General features: G+C 44.8%; 1 protein-coding gene across 1 annotated transcript; it reads right to left on the bottom strand.

Annotated features, from left to right (window-relative positions):
* Positions 1 to 16,364: 16,364 nt before the first annotated feature.
* LOC127315106 (F-box protein DOR-like) lies at positions 16,365 to 17,750 on the bottom strand. The gene has a single exon (XM_051345633.1). It carries the CDS (start codon positions 17,748 to 17,750, stop codon positions 16,365 to 16,367), a length of 1,386 nt encoding a protein of 461 aa, XP_051201593.1.
* Between the last annotated feature and the right edge of the window lie 1,316 nt (positions 17,751 to 19,066).

Genomic DNA, 19,066 nt, shown 5'->3' with positions numbered 1-19,066 from the left:
CCGTAATTGGTACTTTGATGATATTGTTGCAACTTGTTATGCTTAATGCTTGTCACTAGGGCCCGAGTGCCATGATCTCAGATCTGAACATGTTATTGTTTCATCATGATATTCATTGTTTTATGATCTTACCTGCAAGTTGTATACACATGTCGCTGTCCGGAACCAATGGCCCCGAAGTGACAGAAATCGGGACAACCGGAGGGGACGGTAGTGATGTGAGGATCACATGTGTTCACGGAGTGTTAATGCTTTCCTCCGGTACTCTATTAAAAGGAGTACCTTAATATCCAGTAGATTCCCTTGAGGCCCGGCTGCCACCGTCTGGTAGGACAAAAGATGTTGTGCAAGTTTCTCATTGCGAGCACGTACGACTATAATTGGAACACATGCCTATTGATTGCTTTGTACTTGGACACCGTTTTATTATTATATGCAAATGCCCTGCTTTGATTGTTATATGAGTTTCTCTCATCCATGCAACGCCCGTTATCCGTCCCCGTGCCTACAGTATTTTAATCCTGCTGTTTACTACAATTACTACTGCTGTCTCTGTTACTCTGCTGCTGTTATTTCACTACTCCTACTGCTATAAAACTGTTAGTACTGATAAACTCTTGCGAGCAAGTCTGTTTCCAGGTGCAGCTGAATTGACAACTCCGCTATTAAGGCTTTTAAGTATTCTTTGTCTCCCCTTGTGTCGAATCAATAAATTGGGTTTTACTACCCGCGAAGACTATTGCGATCCCCTATACTTGTGGGTTATCAGTACTTTGATTACATCAAACGCCACTGCGTAAATGGGTGGTTATATACGTGGGATTAAGTATCCGGAAAGTATGAGTTGAGGTATATGGATCAACAGTGGGATTTGTCCATCCCGATGACGGATAGATATACTCTGGGCCCTCTCGGTGGAATGTCGTCTAATGTCTTGCAAGCATATGAATAAGTTCATAAGAGACCACATACCACGGTACGAGTAAAGAGTACTTGTCAGGAGATGAGGTTGAACAAGGTATAGAGTAATACCGATGATCAAACCTCGGACAAGTAAAATATCGCGTGACAAAGGGAATTGGTATCGTATGTGAATGGTTCATTCGATCACTAAAGTCATTGTTGAATATGTGGGAGCCATTATGGATCTCCAGATCCCGCTATTGGTTATTGGTCGGAGAGAGTACTCAACCATGTCCACATAGTTCGTGAACCGTAGGGTGACACACTTAAGGTTTGATGTTGAAATGGTAGAACTTGAATATGGAATGGAGTTCGAAGTTTTGTTCGAAGTCCCGGATGGGATCCCGGACATCACGAGGAGTTCCGGAATGGTCCGGAGAATAGGATTCATATATAGGAAGTCATTTTATAAGATTTAAAATGATCCGGAAGATTTAACGGAAGGTTCTAGAAGGTTCTAGAAAAGTCCGGAAGAAATCACTAAGGAAGGAGGAGTCCCGGAGGGACTCCACCTCCCCATGGCCGGCCAACCCTAGAGGGGGGAGTCCACCTTGGACTCCACCAAGGGGGCCAGCCACCCCCCCACATGGAAGGGGGGAATCCCACCCCAAGTGGGATTCCCACATTGGGTAGGTTTCCCTACTACATGGAAGGTTTTGGGTTGGGGTCTTATTCGAAGACTTGTAGTCAAACACTTGGGGCTTCCACCTATATAATGAGGGGCCAAGGGGAGGGGGCCGGCGACCCCAAGAACACAAGGTGGCCGCACCCCCCTAGTGGTCGGCGCCCCCCTCCCAAACCCTAGCCGCCCCCTCTCTCCTCCATCACTCCCGCACGCTTAGCGAAGCTCCGCCGGAGTTCTCCACCACCACCGCCACCACGCCGTCGTGCTGCCGGATTCAAGAGGAGCTACTACTTTCGCTGCCCGCTGGAACAGGGAGGTGGACATCGACTTCATCAACACCGAACGTGTGACCGAGTACGGAGGTGATGCCCGTTCGTGGCGCCGTGATCAAGATCTTCTACGCGCTTTTGCAAGCGGCAAGTGATCGTCTACCGCAGCAACAATAGCCTCATCTTGTAGGCTTTGGAACTCTTCAAGGGTGAGTCTCAATCATCCCCTCGTTGCTACCGTCTTCTAGATTACATCTTGTCTTGGATTGCGTTCTCGCGGTAGGAAATTTTTTGTTTTCTATGCAACGAATCCCTACTGATGTTTCTTCGACAACAGGCTCAGTAGGCTTCGAGGTGCCAGAATCCTCGACTTCATCCATTTTCCTCTTGCTCCTTGGAGAGACAGCGGAAGGGGAGAGTGGCCTGACTCAGTAGGCTCCGATTCAGATTTTTCGGAGAAGTTGCGGATTTGCGAGATCCTGCGACTTCACTCTCTGGACGAGAGGGGTCTTGCGAGTCGTCATTAATAATAGCTCGCTCATCCACTTCTCCATCTTCAGGAAGAGGGGAAGGCAAGATAAAATTTGGTGGTTCTGCAAGATGAAAAAGCAAGGTCAAGATAAGCATTAGATGAGGAAGTAGTCGACAAATAAAAGTACAACTTGAAAGACAAAAGTTACTTACTTTGGGAAGGGCATGGCTGCCGCTATACAGCTCCACGCGGTAGGAGGTTGGAACATCGTTTTTCTTGCTTAGCGAGGAAAAACGTCGGACGAGCTTCTCCAAGTCCTTCACAGAAAGATCCTTGGATAGGCGGTCAACATCTTTCTCGCCAGCATACATCCAAAGTGGGTTTTTGCGAGCCTGCAGAGGCTGCACCCAGATCCTATGGAAGTAGGTGGTAATTTGGACACCCGATAGTTCTTCTCCGCGAGTGTTTTGCAGCTCGTGGATGCGCTTCATCAGAGCATCGGTAGCCGATTTTTCTTCGGCCGTAGCTTCAGCGTCCCAGGATCGGCGCCTGAGGATTTTTGCGGTACCATCAAAGGGAGCGATGTTGTATTCTTGAGAGTTGTTGTGCTCCTCCTGGATGTACAGCCATCTCCTGCGCCACCCTTGGATAGAGTCGGGGAATTTGATGTCGAAGTAGTCGAAGTCGGGACGGATGCAGATGAAAACACCGCCCACATTGTAGGCGATATTGCGGGATCTGTTGCGGCGAAGATAGAAGATGCGCTTCCACATGCCCAGTGAGGATGGGTCCCGAGGAAGCACTCACACAAGGTGATGAAGATTGAGATGTGGAGGATGGAGTTAGGGGTCAGCTGATGTAGCTGAATCTCATAGATAAAAAGCAGTCCACGAAGGAACTCATGAATGGGGTGGAAAGGCCACGAATGAGGTGGTCAGTGAAAGTTACCCGGTATCCGATGCACGGCGTCGGGAAACTTTCATCGCCAGGGAAGATCAGCGCTTCTTTCTTCTTCAGCAGCCCGAGCTTCTTGAGGGTGCTCACATCTTGGTTCGAGATCTTGGATCTCTCCCATCCAGAGATCTCAATCTCCTTTGTTGACATGTTGTTTCCTGGGGCGGTGTGCTTGAGGAGCTTGGTGCACGGTGGCATTCAAACAAGTGTTGGAGGAGAATGGAGATGAGAGGAAGCGTGAGGAGCCTGGGGACAACAATGGTGATTTTGGAGAGAGAGCGGAAAGTTGAGTGGCGCAGCGAAGGGGAGGATTGAGGAAGAAGGAGAAGATTTATACCAAGTATTCCATCCGTCGCGCCGTTGGATAAAAAGGATGTGAATCTGGTGCCCTGCACGTGTCATCAGGGATATAATCATATTTTTACTACGAAATTACTGGACAGGTGCTACAGCGCGCGTGCCAGGAATTACGGAGGACGTGTGTCCACCACTTGCGCAACGTGTCAGCGACGCAGAGTTTTGGACCCAGATGTCAGCGAAGTGACAGGACTCGCGCCTTTCCAATATGAAGGTCGTGGCCATCGTCAGCATTGATGTCGCCACAAGAAAATGGCGACTGTTTTTCTACCAAAGTAGCGTTCGATGATACAAGTAAAATAAATTCGTGAGCCTTTGATCAAATACAAGTATTTGTTCAAATGCTTAGGGGCTACTTTTTATCAGAAATTTTATGTGGACTTGATTCAAAGAAGACAAAAAGATGAGCCTACAGCCAAGTATAAATACCCGACTGTAGCCTCGGGGGCTACTCCCATCGGGAGCGCTAGTCGCGCACCCGATAAAAATGGAAAAGATGGAAAGTTGACAATATAGCGACAAGACAACAAAAAGGTGAGCTTACAACCAAGTACAAGCACTTGGTTGTAGCCTCGGGGGCTACTCCCATCGGGAACGCTGGTCGCGTACCCGATGAAATGTAAGGAGTCAAATTGAGTATAATTCGAGTTAAGACATAACTCTTCATATACTCCCATCGGGAGGTCAAGATAACAAGTTATTATATGACTCAAGTAAACATGTCATTCCAACAGCCGAAAAAGGCACTCGACAATATATTCTCAGAGTGCGTCGATCGCGAATAAATCTCTGAATGTTGTAATACTTTACAAAGGTAAGACCCCGGGATCCGTCCTGCGTGGCGTGGTATCGCACATGAATGCGCTCTGCTACTTTTTCCGTATCAACAGATGCGAAGGAAAATCCTAACGGACGCGTTAGGTACCCGATAAAATATGACTGGAGTTCGGCATATGGTAAGACCTTAAGCGGCACATGTCGAATTACGCCAGTATACCAGGGTCGAGTCCAGGGACTTGACCTTGAAGTAGGTTTTTGCGGGATTGCCATAAGAGCAGTTAACTGGTACCTGATCCATCAGATCAACCAGCCTCATTTACCATTATCCCTGTGCAATATATGGCTATTTTATGAAAAATGTTTAGTGTCTCGAAGAAATTATGTGTTCATTGTAATGATGGAGATTCTAGTCGATTCTCCGATTCAAGCAAAATCTCGGAGGCTACTGACATAGGTATCCCCAATGGGCCTGCCGAAGAAGGTACCCGGGGTTTACTGAAGGCCCATGACTCGAAGAATACAAAGCCCGGAAGCCCAATAAGGTGTCAATATGGAATATAGAGTTGTATTAGGAATAAAGACTTGTAACTATACGGGACGAACTCAAAGAGTCTCCCGATGTTTGTAACTTGTGCATCACGAAACCCTCGGCTCCGTCTCCTATATAAGGGGGAGTCGAGGGAGAAAGAAAGGATCGATTTTATTTTCAACACAACCCTAGTCGAGGGAGAAAGAAAATGCGAAGAAGTGTAAACAAAACATATAAAAATTGGAGTAAAACAAGCATGGAGCATAAAAAATTATAGATACGTTTGCAACGTATTAACAGGCAGTACGAAATGCATACACACATGATATAACTATAGCAGTACCAAACTATTATTTGATCTCAAATGTAAGAACCGAAAAACGATCACAATTCAAGCTAGTTAATTTGTAATCTAAACTGAAATCCCATCGATGAAAAATGCAGTCACGATGAGCAGCATCAGGACGAAGGTGGTCTTCATCTGATCCCTCCTCATCATTCTCATCTTTTTAGCTAGGTAGTGCGCGTATCTAGCTTCCGCCTCCTTCATAGTGTTGTACCGTGTGTAGATGCAGCTGCAAAAATGGTGTAGCTGTATCCAACAGTCTTCCCAATTGGCTTAGACTCCGGGAAGCCTACCCTTGTAAACGACATACGACGGAATCTCTATGCATAAGATAAATAATGTACGCCAGTAATGCAAATTCATACCACAACATTTAAAAGAAGTCAAGTACCAAGAGATGAGCCTCACATAAAAGACACACGAGAAAAGAGGTAAACCAATAAGACCAAGTCAAATGTGCAAGCAATGTGCATGGACATATAGACAAGATCTTATTGGCTCCCTCTTTCATTAGACGGTGCCAGAGTATAATTATCGGCAACTGCATTTGAATATAAAGACACCAAGCAAGAGGTCAACCAACAAGACCAACTCAAATGCGCAAACAATGTGCAAGACCAGTTTACAACATACTACTTATTAATCATTCAAAATTAAACCTAAGAAAGTTCATCATACAAATTAACAAGCACGAGGGAACCGGCGGAGGCCATCAAACGTCATAAAGTCCCGATGGTCACCTTGAAGATGACAGAGCTCTTCTATTTGCCACTGACTTGGTTTTACAAGGACATAGTAGAACAACCCCTCTGAATTGTAGACATCATTCCTAATGACTTTCCCAACATTATGCTGAATGTGATACAACTCGAATCTGAAATCTTCCTCGCTACAGTTTCGCAAAGTCCCTGACCCATGTTGTAAGACTAGATGACTCCAGAAGTAGCCGATGATCCCGTACAAACTCACGCATGAGATGGATTGAGTAGAATGCCTCCATCATGCTATATTTTGGTTGCTTCACGCAGGAGAACTCCATTTCGTGGCCGAATACACGCCTGCCTTTGATGACTACTTCTCTTTTCAAGCCGTTACACTTCAAGTATTAGCAGCCGAGAGCATCATCTAGAACGTTCTTGATGTTGGTGTAGTTTTTCGGTTTCGCACTCCCCGAGTCAAAATACACGAAGTGCGAGTGTTGGATCCACACAAAAAAATAAGGGTGCAATATTGGTATCTTTGCAACACAATTCAAACAGACCATTATATCCTCAACTTAAAAATAATAAAATAAATATATACGAAAGCATCTTGGGCACTAGCAAGTGACTTACTCGGGAAAATAAGGAATGACAAACATTTCTTTGTCCGTATTCACCAAGAAGAGATTTTTGAAGTAATGCATCGCATTGAGTCTGTTCTCATAGGTGACCAAGTAGCTCTCATACATGTAGTAGGGATCCGCTATCTCCAAGCTCGGGGATAACTCTATCTCTTTTCTAACCTGGTAGGCCTCAACAAGCGTAAATAGGCGAACAAAGTTTTGGTGGAGTCTATTCATGTAAAACATGGAGAATATGTCTTCAAATCTCAAGAAAAACACGTCCGCGAGGTGTTTATTGACAAAGTCAAAGCCCTTAGGAACCTTGACGACAAAACCCGGGTATGTTGGAGATTCCATACAAATAAGACGACCTTCTTCTTCAAGAATGAGGTCATGCAAACTCTTCATATCGTCGGGTAGCGTTAGGTACTTGTCCCAAGATAACATAGGTTCACCCGCCACATGATATTGTCGGTCTTGCATGTAGATCTTGCCACAAACCAGTTTGTATCGCAAGCGGCATAATCCTTTTTCTTAGGTCTTTTTCGTCCCTTTTTCCAAAGCGGGCTCGGCATGATCTGACGCCACATGTGATTTGGGCGTGGCAGGATCTGACGCCACATGTGTTGCAGGCTCGACAGAACCAGACGCGTCGACAGAACCAGACGCCACATTGCCTTGGTACTTGGGATGTGGCCCTTGTCGACCTCCGGCAATCCAATATCGATCCACTATATCAAGAAAGGAAGTTTGCCGTTGACCCTATTCCCCACTTGGTTTTCCACAATGGTGGCCATGTTTGCTTTCAAGGTCACCAATTCTTGTTTAACTACATTAAGTTCTTCTTGTAGGACGCGAACCGTGACCCGCCGACAACGTCATTGCATTTTCCTCAAAACGACTTGGCTAGCTAACATTAATCAAAATTGAAAATTATTAGTAATCAAAAAAATCACGGAAAACTTATGCATGACCTTTGCTAAAAAGGACATACGTAGTGCTAGAAATTTGTTGAAATGGAAATTAATCAACATTACGATAAAACATCGGCAACCCATATTCCTGGAAAACAAAACATGAAGCATATCCATGTAATCAATGCATCCCATCAAGCATACCCAGCGTAATCGGCAACTCATTGAGGCATTTCATCGAACAAGTACACGGCGCGCAGTTCACACCGGGTGGGGGCAGGGGCGCGGTGCAGTCGGCGGCAAGGAGGCGCAGCGCGGTCGGCGGCCGGCGATGGTGAGACGCGTAGCGGCAAGGGTCAAAGGCGCGGCGGGTGGCGGCGTGTTTTGGTTTAAGTCAAAATAATAGCAGCAGGCCATAGTAGGGTACGTTGCCAATATTAGGCGCACCCTCTGCCGCAAAATATTTGCAGCGTGCGGCCATGAATTCACGCGAGTGATAAGTCGTTACTAGCCGCGTGTGGTCCTAAATGCACGCTGCGGCTAAGTCTTGTGTCCAAGCGAAGCTGGGACCCACATACTAGTCACGTGCTCTGCCCAGCGGTACACTACCACTACCATATTACTAGTCGCGTGCTGTGTTTCCGCCAACTGCTAAAAATAGCAATCATGTGCCAGTTCTAGGGCCCGCTGCCACTAGTCGAGACCCTATAATCTTTTCCCTACTAGTGAGTTTAGGAACTGAAAGGAGATTACGTGTCAAAGATGGAACTCTAAGGACATTGCGAAGCTAAAGACTTCTATTTTTATGACTAGTGAGAAGAGATGCTTAATCAATATGAGATACGTGCATACCTGCTCCATTAGCGGTGTGAACCTTGTCGTACCCGTGTTAAGCCTCATGGGAGTGGAGCTTGCCTAGCTCGCTCGGTAGATGATCCGTGGCCCCAATATCCATGTACCAATGGGGGTCGATTGAGTAGGACTGAGTGTGTCCTTGCTGCTCCTTTGGCGCCAGGCGGTCAGCCATGGCGTCTTGACGCTCGTTGTTCCTCTATTCCTTACCGGTGTTGTAGAGCCCAAGGAAGTTCTTTTGGAAGCGGCGATGGCACTTGGAGGCCCAGTGACCTTCGTGCCCGTAGAGCTGGCACACACGAGGTAATTTGGGGGAATTGGCTCAACCCTCTAGCGGTGGTCTATTACATATATTTATATGGGTCATTTACAATACACATGTACATGTAAAATGTGGATATCTATCCAGACTAACAGTCTCTGACGCCGTACGGCCACCTAAGCCCTCACCGACAAGCTCCATAGCTCCGCGGTGAGCTCCTCTTCCTCTCGAGCCTCTCCACGCTCCCTGCCTTGCTCCGTAGGTCCCTGCATCACGCACCACCATCCGCTGCCGCTCGGCATGGCCGCCGGAGATGCTCTGTTGACCTCTAGTCCGCCCCGGACAGGCGCATCGATTGAGTCCCTCCGCGCACCCGCACGAGCACTGCAGCACTGCCGTTGCTTGCTCACCGATGGTTGACCACCGTGGTCGACTCTGGTGGGACCCGGTGGTCAGCCCTTTATTTATTTTATTATTTTTATTTATTTTCTGTAAATGAATAAATCTATGACAGGTTGGAGATGACCATCTGGTCCCTATTTTTAAATAGATATTAAAAAGCATAAAACCCTGACATGTAGGTCTAGTCAGTTAGAATTTTATTAATTTCCAGAGTTTCCATAAATGATTTAAAATGATTGAAACTTGTAAAATTTATAACTAATTCATTTTAAATAATACAAATATGTGTAATATATAAAAATGCTCATAAAATGAGATCTACATTTTAGTATCAATTGTTAAACAACTTAAACCCTGCTTATATTAGAAGAACTAAATGAACCCTAGTTCTTCCAACTTCATTTAAAATGTTCTTTATTAATAGGGTTTATCTCAATATGTTTAAAAGGTCATGTCATCATCCTTTTATGCGCATTGCATTATGCCATGTGTTGATTGTTGTTATGCCTTTCCGGAATTTTATTCTTCATGATCGGTAAGCACATGCCCGAGATGATGAAGTACAACAACGACACATATCAATATTTATCCATGAAAGAACAAGGCAAGTACAAGATCTCCAAAGATCCATATTTGTTTATCAGTGAAAAAGGAAAGCATAATATGGTGTTGAAATGATTTTACTTTTAGTTCCTACATATTACATCTAATTACATTGTCTCTTATCGGTTGATAGAGTTACCCTATCTGTTGCATTTACCATCCTTATAGCCAAAACTCTCTGATCTACTACTTCCACCATGACTAGGTTTGAGCTTGTGGGCATCGCTAGAGCCGTTATATTGGATATGCTTAGCCGTGCTTAGTTGATGAATTATGATCCATCTAGATGATGAATCAGAGCTACGAATGAACCTAGTATGTTAGGATGACTGATACGCGTGAAGCACACGTCCGTTGGGAACCCCAAGAGGAAGGTGTGATGCGTACAACAGCAAGTTTTCCCTCAGTAAGAAACCAAGGTTATCGATGCAGTAGGAGTCAAGGATCACGTGAAGGTTGTTGGTGGCAGAGTGTAGTGCGGCGCAACACCAGGGATTTCGGCGCCAACGTGGAACCTGCACAACACAATCAAAATACTTTGCCCCAACTTAACAGTGAGGTTGTCAATCTCACCGGCTTGCTGTAAACAAAGGATTAAATGTATAGTGTGGAAGATGATGTTTGTTTGCGAAGAACAGTAAAGAACAAGTATTGCAGTAGATTGTATTTCAGATGTAAAAGAATGGACTGGGGTCCACAGTTCACTAGTGGTGTCTCTCCAATAAGATAAATAGAATGTTGGGTGAACAAATTACAGTTGGGCAATTGACAGATAGAGAGGGCATAACAATGCACATACATATCATGATGACTACTATGAGATTTAATCAGGGCATTACGACAAAGTACATAGACCGCTATCTAGCATGCATCTATGCCTAAAAAGTCCACCTTCGGGTTAGCATCCGCACCCCTTCCAGTATTAAGTTGCAAACAACAGATAATTGCATTAAGTATGGTGCGTAATGTAATCACACAAATATCCTTAGACAAAGCATTGATGTTTTATCCCTAGTGGCAACAACACATCCACAACCTTAGAACTTTCTGTCACTGTCCTAGATTCAATGGAGGCATGAACCCACTATCGAGCATAAATACTCCCTCTTGGAGTCACAAGTATCAACTTGGCCAGAGCCTCTACTAGAAACGGAGAGCATGCAAGAACATAAACAACACATATATGATAGATTGATAATCAACTTGCCATAGTATTCCATATTCATCGGATCCCAACAAACACAACATGTAGCATTACAAATAGATGATCTTGATCATGATAGGCAGCTCACAAGATCTAACATGATAGCACAATGAGGAGAAGACAACCATCTAGCTACTGCTATGGACCCATAGTCCAAGGATGAACTACTCACACATCAATCCGGAGGTGATCATGGTGATGAAGAATCCTCCGGGAGATGATTCCCCTCTCCGGCAGGGTGCCGGAGGCGATCTCCTGAATCCCCCGAGATGGGATTGGCGGCGGCTGCGTCTCTGGAAGTATTTCCGTATCGTGGCTCTCGGTAATAGGGTTTTCGCGACGGAGAGTATATGTAGGCGGAGGGCTGACGAGGGGCCCACACCATAGGGCGGTGCGGGCCCCTCCCTGGCCGCGCGACCCTATGGTGGCAGCGCCTCGTCGCCCCACTTCGTAACCCCTTCGGTCTTCTGGAAGCTCCGTCGAAAAATAAGACCCTGGGCGTTGATTTCGTCCAATTCCGAGAATATTTCCTTTGTAGGATTTCTGAAACCAAAAACAGCAGAAAACAGCAACTGGCTCTTCGGCATCTCGTCAATAGGTTAGTGCCGGAAAATACATAATAATGATGTAAAGTATGTATAAAACATGTGAGTATCATCATAAAAGTAGCATGGAACATAAGAAATTATAGATACGTTTGAGATGTATCAATGACATGGTAAGATCAGTGGTGATGTTAAACATGCTTGAAGGCTTGGGTGGGCCACCACATGGAGATGTGGTGACTTGACTCGTTCTCGCCGATACTAGGACCTGACTTCTCTCCTTCGAAACCAAGACCGAGCGTACAACCACACGGGACCCATGGGAACCCGCTGGCCCAAACTTGCCTAGCTTATTCATGATTCACATAGTTTGCGAGTTCTACTTGGCATCTGCAGGAAAAAGGCATGGAAAAAGTTTTCAAAGGTGCATCATATAGGGCGTGGCTAGTGTGAAGGATGTTGGAGGCATTGAACTGGATCCCCTTCACACAACAGTTGGGACCGCCTCAGAGAATGACTACACACAATGACAAAGCTTTCTAGTTGGAGTGACTCATTGATTTGGCGAAGCAAGTGAAAGGTTTCAGTCGACCACCCTCTGCCGGCACGCTAAGGAAGCGTGTAGTAGATGGTGCTAAGAGTCGGTCGACACGTGTGGGTAAAACCGTACCGTCAGCAGGGTTAAATCTTTTTTAAAATCTATGTCCACGGTTACTGATGACTTGCTGATGGATTTTGTGATTATAGACAACATGAACCTAATCGTAAAACTTGACAAATGTGTGAGTAAGGATCCCTTCTCAGGGTGACAGGGTGATCCTAATTGATAGGTTCATCTAATGAAAACGATTCGGTGGATTTTAATATGATGATCTATAGAACTAGTGATATCTCTCTTATCCCTTTCAAATGATCTGAGTAGACGAGATTCTTATCTCCCTTTTTTTACAAAGGAAAAGTGGCTTTGCGTAAAATAAGGTCTACATAAAGCCTGGCATCCTAGATTTGTTAAAAGGTTATATTAACTGTTTATGAGTCCCTGTACTTAGCTTGTCACATTTCTGTTGCAGACGAAGTTGCTCCGACATTGGTGTTTTCTAGGTGGACATCGACGAGTAGCTTAGGGTTCCTAGGTGGCAGCCTAGAATCTATGGGTTACGACGTCGCCATTATGCGCATGGCCTCTTAGGCCTTTTTCTATCATGCTATTTAGAATAGCATAACTTCACTTTCGTTGATTTATGTAATGTCATGTCAATGACCTCTGCTTTTAATACTTTGGTTCTTTGTTCTGTTATGAGTCTGTGTTACTTCTTCGAGTTGTATAGTCACTGTTGTGTTATCGATTCTCTCTGTAGTCTCTAGAGCCACGATCTTGATTTGTCTGGCCACGATCTCAGGGGACCCACATACATCTTGTCATCCAGAGGGAGATTCCACATGCTCTCTATATCCAGCGGCAGCCACCCTATGCACAAATGTCCCCATGGCTAGGAAATCCACGTCCTTAATATGAATCAGAGGGAGTACATGTTTCACGAAATAGACTATCTACCAAGAGTTTTCTTGACGAGATCACCTACTTTGAAGCACCCAACTGAGATTTTATAATAATTGAAGCACCTTTTAAGTAGATATTTTAACTAGGCCTAACTTTAACAATAATAATATGAGGAATGTGAATTTCAATCACCACCTTTTATTAATATAGAAAGTATTCATCATTTCCTGGTTGCATCGTTTCACATGCGGTGTCATAGGCTTTGCCGATGGCAAGTCCATTCTTGTGTCTTCCCATCAGCCCGTTAAACAATATTTCGTGAGTCTCAAAAGAAAGAGTTTACCAAGTGACCTTTGAGAGGTGTGACCGTACGTCGGCAAAGCTGTTGCAAAGTTTCCATAACAGAAACGAAGTTGCCGATTCCAGTAGGCACTCGTACATTCTATTTCAATAAAAAGTGTGCGTGAGTATGTATTAGCCCTACAGGAAACACACAAAGTACCGACGGCCATCCTCTGTTTCGACGGCTAAATATCGAGGCTGTCGGTATAGTGCCCGTTTCAGCCAGACCAGCAAGCAAACCGTCGGCACAGAAAAACTATCGGCAGAAGAAGCCCCAACCGTCAGCAGAGTTTCAGCCGTTGGCATAGCCTCTCTACCGTAACGGCGAGGAAATAACGTCGGGCCTGTGCCGACGGCAAAGTCGTTGGCGTAGCTATTTTCCGTTTTACCACATAAATCTTAGAAAAATCATAATTAAATTATTATAAATCAGAAAAATAAAAATAATATATCAAAATTTTCAGAAAAATGATATCTATCTTAGAAAAATGTCAAACGTGGAATATTGCAAATATCTTAAAAAACCTTCTAAAAAATGAGTTACCATGTGGGATGTTTCATGGCTTTCACGCGGAATGACCAATGTTATGGCTATAATCGTCGCATAGTTTGTGATAATGTGCCCATATTGTGCACATATGTGCATCTTGGGATGGTGAACAATATTGCTAGAGTAAGCTTTCATTTTCGTCAGACCAAAAAGCTATTATTCCATTTTCCGAGTCCAAAAAACGGGGTGTTTTGTGAAGCAACCACCAAATAAAAGTTTCATAATGGTACCACCCCATTTAAAAAAAATACTAGACCACCTTACATACACAATTTCCCAATAAGGATATTTAAAACATTTTCGTCTACTCCTCGTGAAAAAGACAAATTCCTACCAGATCAGTAGGAAGTCGGTCATATTTTATCTACATGTACATGATCTAATATGCTATTTCATCATAGATACACTGCTAGTTTAGCGAAGCTCATCCCCAAGCTAATAATCTTCATGCCCGCCGTTTAGATTGAAACGGGCATAAGAAAATCAAAGACGATCAAAACAATGAAAATCATTCGCGTGGTGTCATATTATGTGACATAGTTGAAAGGAAAAATATCAAACTTTGAATATTACAAGTATTTAAAAATAACCTTCTCAAAAATGAGTTATCATGTGCGATATTTCATGGCTTTCAGGCCGAACGACCAATGTTATGACTAGAATTGTCGCATAGTTTGTGATAATATGTCCATATTGTGCACAAATGTGTATCTTGGGATGACGAACAATGTTGTAGGAGGAAGATTTACTTTTTGTCGCACCAAAAATGGGGTGTTTTGTGAAGCAACCACCAAACGAAAGTTTCACAATAATAGAACCTCATTTAAAAAAAAATAGACACCTTACATACACAATTTCCCAACCGGGGTATCTAAAACATTTCCGTCCACCCCTCGTGAAAAATACAAATTCCTGCCAAGTCAATAGGAAATCGGTGAGATTTGAACTACAGGTACATGATCTAATCATTTTTTGATTCACAATATGCTATTTCATCAGAGATCTACTGCAAGTTTAGCAAGGCCCGGCTCGAGCTAAGAAACTTCATGCCCGCCATTTTGACCATAGTTTGAAACGGTGATATGAAATTCAAAAACAATGAAAACAATGAAAAACCTTCGCGTGGTCATATTATGTGATATAGTAGAAAGGAAAAATATTAAACTTAGAATATTGCAAACATCTCAAAAATCCTTCTCAGAAATGAACTATCATGTTCGATGTTTCATGTCTTTGAGGCCAAACGACCAATGTTATGGCTAGATTCGTGGCATAGTTTGTGATAATGTGCCCGTATTGTGCACACATCTATCTTGAGATGGCGAACAATGTTGCAGGAGGAAGATTTCCTTTTCGTCGCACCAAGAAGCTATTTTCCATTTTACGAGTATCAAAAAATGGGGTTTTTTGTGAAGCAACTACCAAATGAAAGTTTCACAACTGTACCACCCCATTTTTAAAAAATTATAGATCACCTTACATAAACAATATACCAACCAGGGTATGTTAAACATTTTTGTCCTCCCCTCGTAAAAAAGACAAATTTCTGCCAAATCGGTAGGAAGTCGGTCAGATTTGAACTACATGTACATGGTCTAGATGTCATATTTGGATTCCTCTCATTTTTTGGAAAAGTCATTTTTTGGTTCAAAATATGATATAGATGTCATATTTGGACTCCTCTCATTTTTTTCGATCGATGTAGACATATTATTTGTCAATTTCCGATTTACAGATTTAAAGATATTAATTATTCCATATTAAATAGAAAAGGACAAAAATATTTTATTGTCATTTAAATTCAAGATTAATATTACTTATTCATTTTACATAAGTAATTGTTTGGAATAGGGGTTAATAGGATTGACATGGTAGTATTATCAACAAAATGTCATTTTTTTCTTTGAAACTGGTCCGAAAGAAACAAAGAAATTAAGGGTCCTAGGGTTGGAGAATTGTGAAGATTGGTGACTGGGCTGGAAAGTTTGACCACAAGTGCAAATGTTAAGTGTAGTTAGAGTTAAAATGGTTCACGTGAGAGATTAACAAAATTGATTTTTTTTGTTGAAAAAATCCGAGCTAGAATTGCTGAACGGCTGTTAATTCCCGAAGGCCTACCTGTGCCAACGGCAAATATGTCTATTCTTAGAACATACTGTGCCGACGGTGAGGTGTCGTCGGCAATTCTAGCTGTGCCAATGGCAGGAGGGCCATCGGCACCTTGATTGGTTCACATAGTGTAAGGAGAAGACACTTTCCATGCATGATATGTAGGATTTTCTGGGATGAAGCTTAATAAAAGCGGCATGTTCGTATATTTGGTGGGAGCGAAGACAAGCCACACACATGGAGAGAAGGTGAACGCTCCGACGAGATCAACACTTGCAATCGGACCTTTATTCAAATTTCGTTCCAGCCAATTCTGCTAAAGCGAAGATATGTGAAAGTTGAGATGGGTGAAACTAATTTATAAATCTGTAAAGTTTAATATGGACATGTCTTTCGATGCAGACAACCTTCGTGGATCTACAGGGGCAGTAATCGTAGACAGCAAGGCGTCTTAATTGCATCTAGCAGTTGTAAGATCGAGCATATCCATAACGTGAACGGCCATCAATATATAGTGCTATTGTGGTGCACCAGCTTCTGCAGACGCACATAAGACTAGGGAGGGTGTGTTCCGGTATCAGACGTAGCAGCAACGACAAGGCTTGTGTAGACGGCGAGGAGGTCAATATGATGTCCTTGCATGTCTGCCTTCCCAGAGTGGAGATGCTTTCCTCATACACTGCAAATTCCAATGGCGTGGGGTCGAGAGTTTGCAGGCTCCGAAAGTCGAGTATGTTCTCAATGTCACCTGTCAATGGGGCGTAAGCACATATTTTGTCCGGGAGCTCGCTTCTCGCGAGGAGGATGCGGCGACCGTCGTCGACAATGGCTAGTGGGATGATGGGGGGATAACTGTCGGCGTGACCGCCGTCGTACCGAGGCCCCAAGAATATGTAGACCTCTGGCGATGCCGTGGCCACATCAATTCGGCAATGCAGATCCCATCCGGTGTTGGTTCCATAGTCACGCAGCAGCCACACGTCGTAGCGTTGCCCATGGTCGGGGCAGCCCCAGGAGAAGAGGGATAGTCTCCCAGCGAGCACCGTCAAGCACTGTTTACTCAAAGTCTCGCTGTCGACGCCAGGTGGTGGCGGCACCGTCGCAAAGGTCTCCTCGGAGACGGAAAAGCAGGCAATAAACATCTCACTGGGTCTGGTGTAGCCTTCATAGAAATGATGCTTCCGGTGGGCTAACCAGTACACATGACCCTGCGCAAAGACGGTAATCTTGTAGGGATGCACCCAGCCCGGTGGCTTTGCGCGGACCGGTCGCCACGACTGGGCGGTGTCGTTGAGCACGTAGACCTCGCACCCGGCAAACGCTGGACGTCCCTCGCCATCATAGCCCTTGTGATAGATCCGCACAACCTTGTGTCTCCTGGAGCGCGCGTCGTAGCCGAGCCCTAGGCTCGCGTACTCGTGCATCCGATCACGGTTACGCCCGCAGCCCGTGGTCCGGCCCTGCGGCAGCTCTCTCTTTTGGCCGGTGGAAGGGTTGCACACGTAGAGGAGCCCCATCGGGTCCAACTCGACGATGATGAGGCCGCGGCACTGTGTGGTGAGGAGTATCGGAATGGTCGGCCAGTCTTCCCAGAACACCTTGACCATGCTCGGGAAACTTGCGGCCGAGATGGCGAGCGGCATGCCGTCAGGCGGCGCGGCACCGTGGCGGTCCGTGTAGGACTTTGCCTCCTCGTGCAGGCGGAGGATCTTGAGGCGCCCACCGTGGAGGCTATGGTACAGGTCGATGAAGTCGTCGGAGGAGAGCGCGGCGGCCCAGGCGCGGGAGAGGCTGCGGCACGCGACCACGGACTTGGCCGGCAGACGCGCCAAGATCTCGTCCGCCATGATCTCGTCAGGCAAGACCGGGCATCGGCGCTTTGGATCCATGCATATGAGAATTGGGGGATTTCGGGAACCCAGCCGCCCGTCCTGAAAACGCGCGCTTGAAGATGGGCATGCGGGAGTACAAGTAGGGATCGATACAGCTGATCGATCGCGCAACAATCGCCCCTCAAAACGTGGAGAGACCAAGTTGATTACAGAACTGTCAACTACCTAAACTAGCGCCAGAAGCTGATCGATGTGATCTGCGGCAGAATATCTGTCTAACAGTTATAGTGTTATATACGCCACGCATTGTTGCTCAACTCTTTCGATTCGAGTCTTTGATTTAGTTCTCGCGAGTCAAGGGTTCACTACACGAATGTCGGGATACGCCCAGGGCCTTTTATACGCAGACAGTTAAAATTCGGGATCGTCGGCGTATGACCTGGCTAGGCCAGCCTGCCAAAAAGACCCTCGGCGTAACGTTGTCGTCGGCGTAGCAAGGTCTACGCCGAGGGAAGCCTCATCATACCTTTTCCCTAGGCCTATCTACGCCGACGGTCACTCTCGGCTCTAGGCCATCCTTCAATTTATCTAATTTTGTAAAAATCATAATTGATTTTTATATGACGTTAGAAAAGTAAAAGGTATCAAAATGTTCAGGAAAATATTCTTTATCCGTTTATGTCAAAATCATGTATATTTGAATCATGTAAAATATCATGCTAACATAGCAATAATTCAAACACTTCCTTATATGTCCTCGTGTTCTCGTTTTGGCCAGATAGCAATTTAAACGAAGTGAGAAAATCCCGCGGAGCCGCATGCTGTCATTTTATGTGTTCTAGTAACCATTTCAAAAGTTGGAATTGGGATACGGCAATTATTTTGAAAAACACTTCAGAAACAGGGCTATCAAGTCGGAGTTCTATGGCTTTTAGGTGAAATGAGTAGGAAACGACATGTGACACCGCATAGTTTGTCGGAACGAGGCCATATTTGTCACGAGTGTGGACTCTAGGATGGGAAGCAAGGCTCCAGGCGCGCATTTCCAATCCGAGCCACGGGTGATGATTTTTTTATTTTCGGGGTGCCAAAACGGCTTTTTTTTTGTGAAGCAGCTACATGGGGCGCATTTTATTATTTCGTGGGACCTCCTCCGCACCACCTATCAAATGCCATATGTGCGTGCTAGATATATAGGAATCCATGTGGCTTTCTGCGGTGTCCCGCCGAATACGCTGGAAACTCTACGGATTTGAGCTAGTGTACACTTTCCGTCACTCAATAAATTCCGGAAAATTGATTTTAGGTCTATGACACATCACTTTTAGTAT

The sequence above is a fragment of the Lolium perenne genome, chromosome 7, assembly GCF_019359855.2.
Source record: "Lolium perenne isolate Kyuss_39 chromosome 7, Kyuss_2.0, whole genome shotgun sequence".
In the NCBI taxonomy this organism is placed as follows: domain Eukaryota; kingdom Viridiplantae; phylum Streptophyta; class Magnoliopsida; order Poales; family Poaceae; genus Lolium; species Lolium perenne.
Note: the sequence above shows the minus strand (reverse complement) of the source record. Positions and strands in the feature narration are given on the sequence as shown.

Bases quoted from the DNA above. Each gene is read 5' to 3' on its own strand.
- LOC127315106 (XM_051345633.1), bottom strand. From the start codon at position 17,750: ATGGCGGACGAGATCTTGGCGCGTCTGCCGGCCAAGTCCGTGGTCGCG.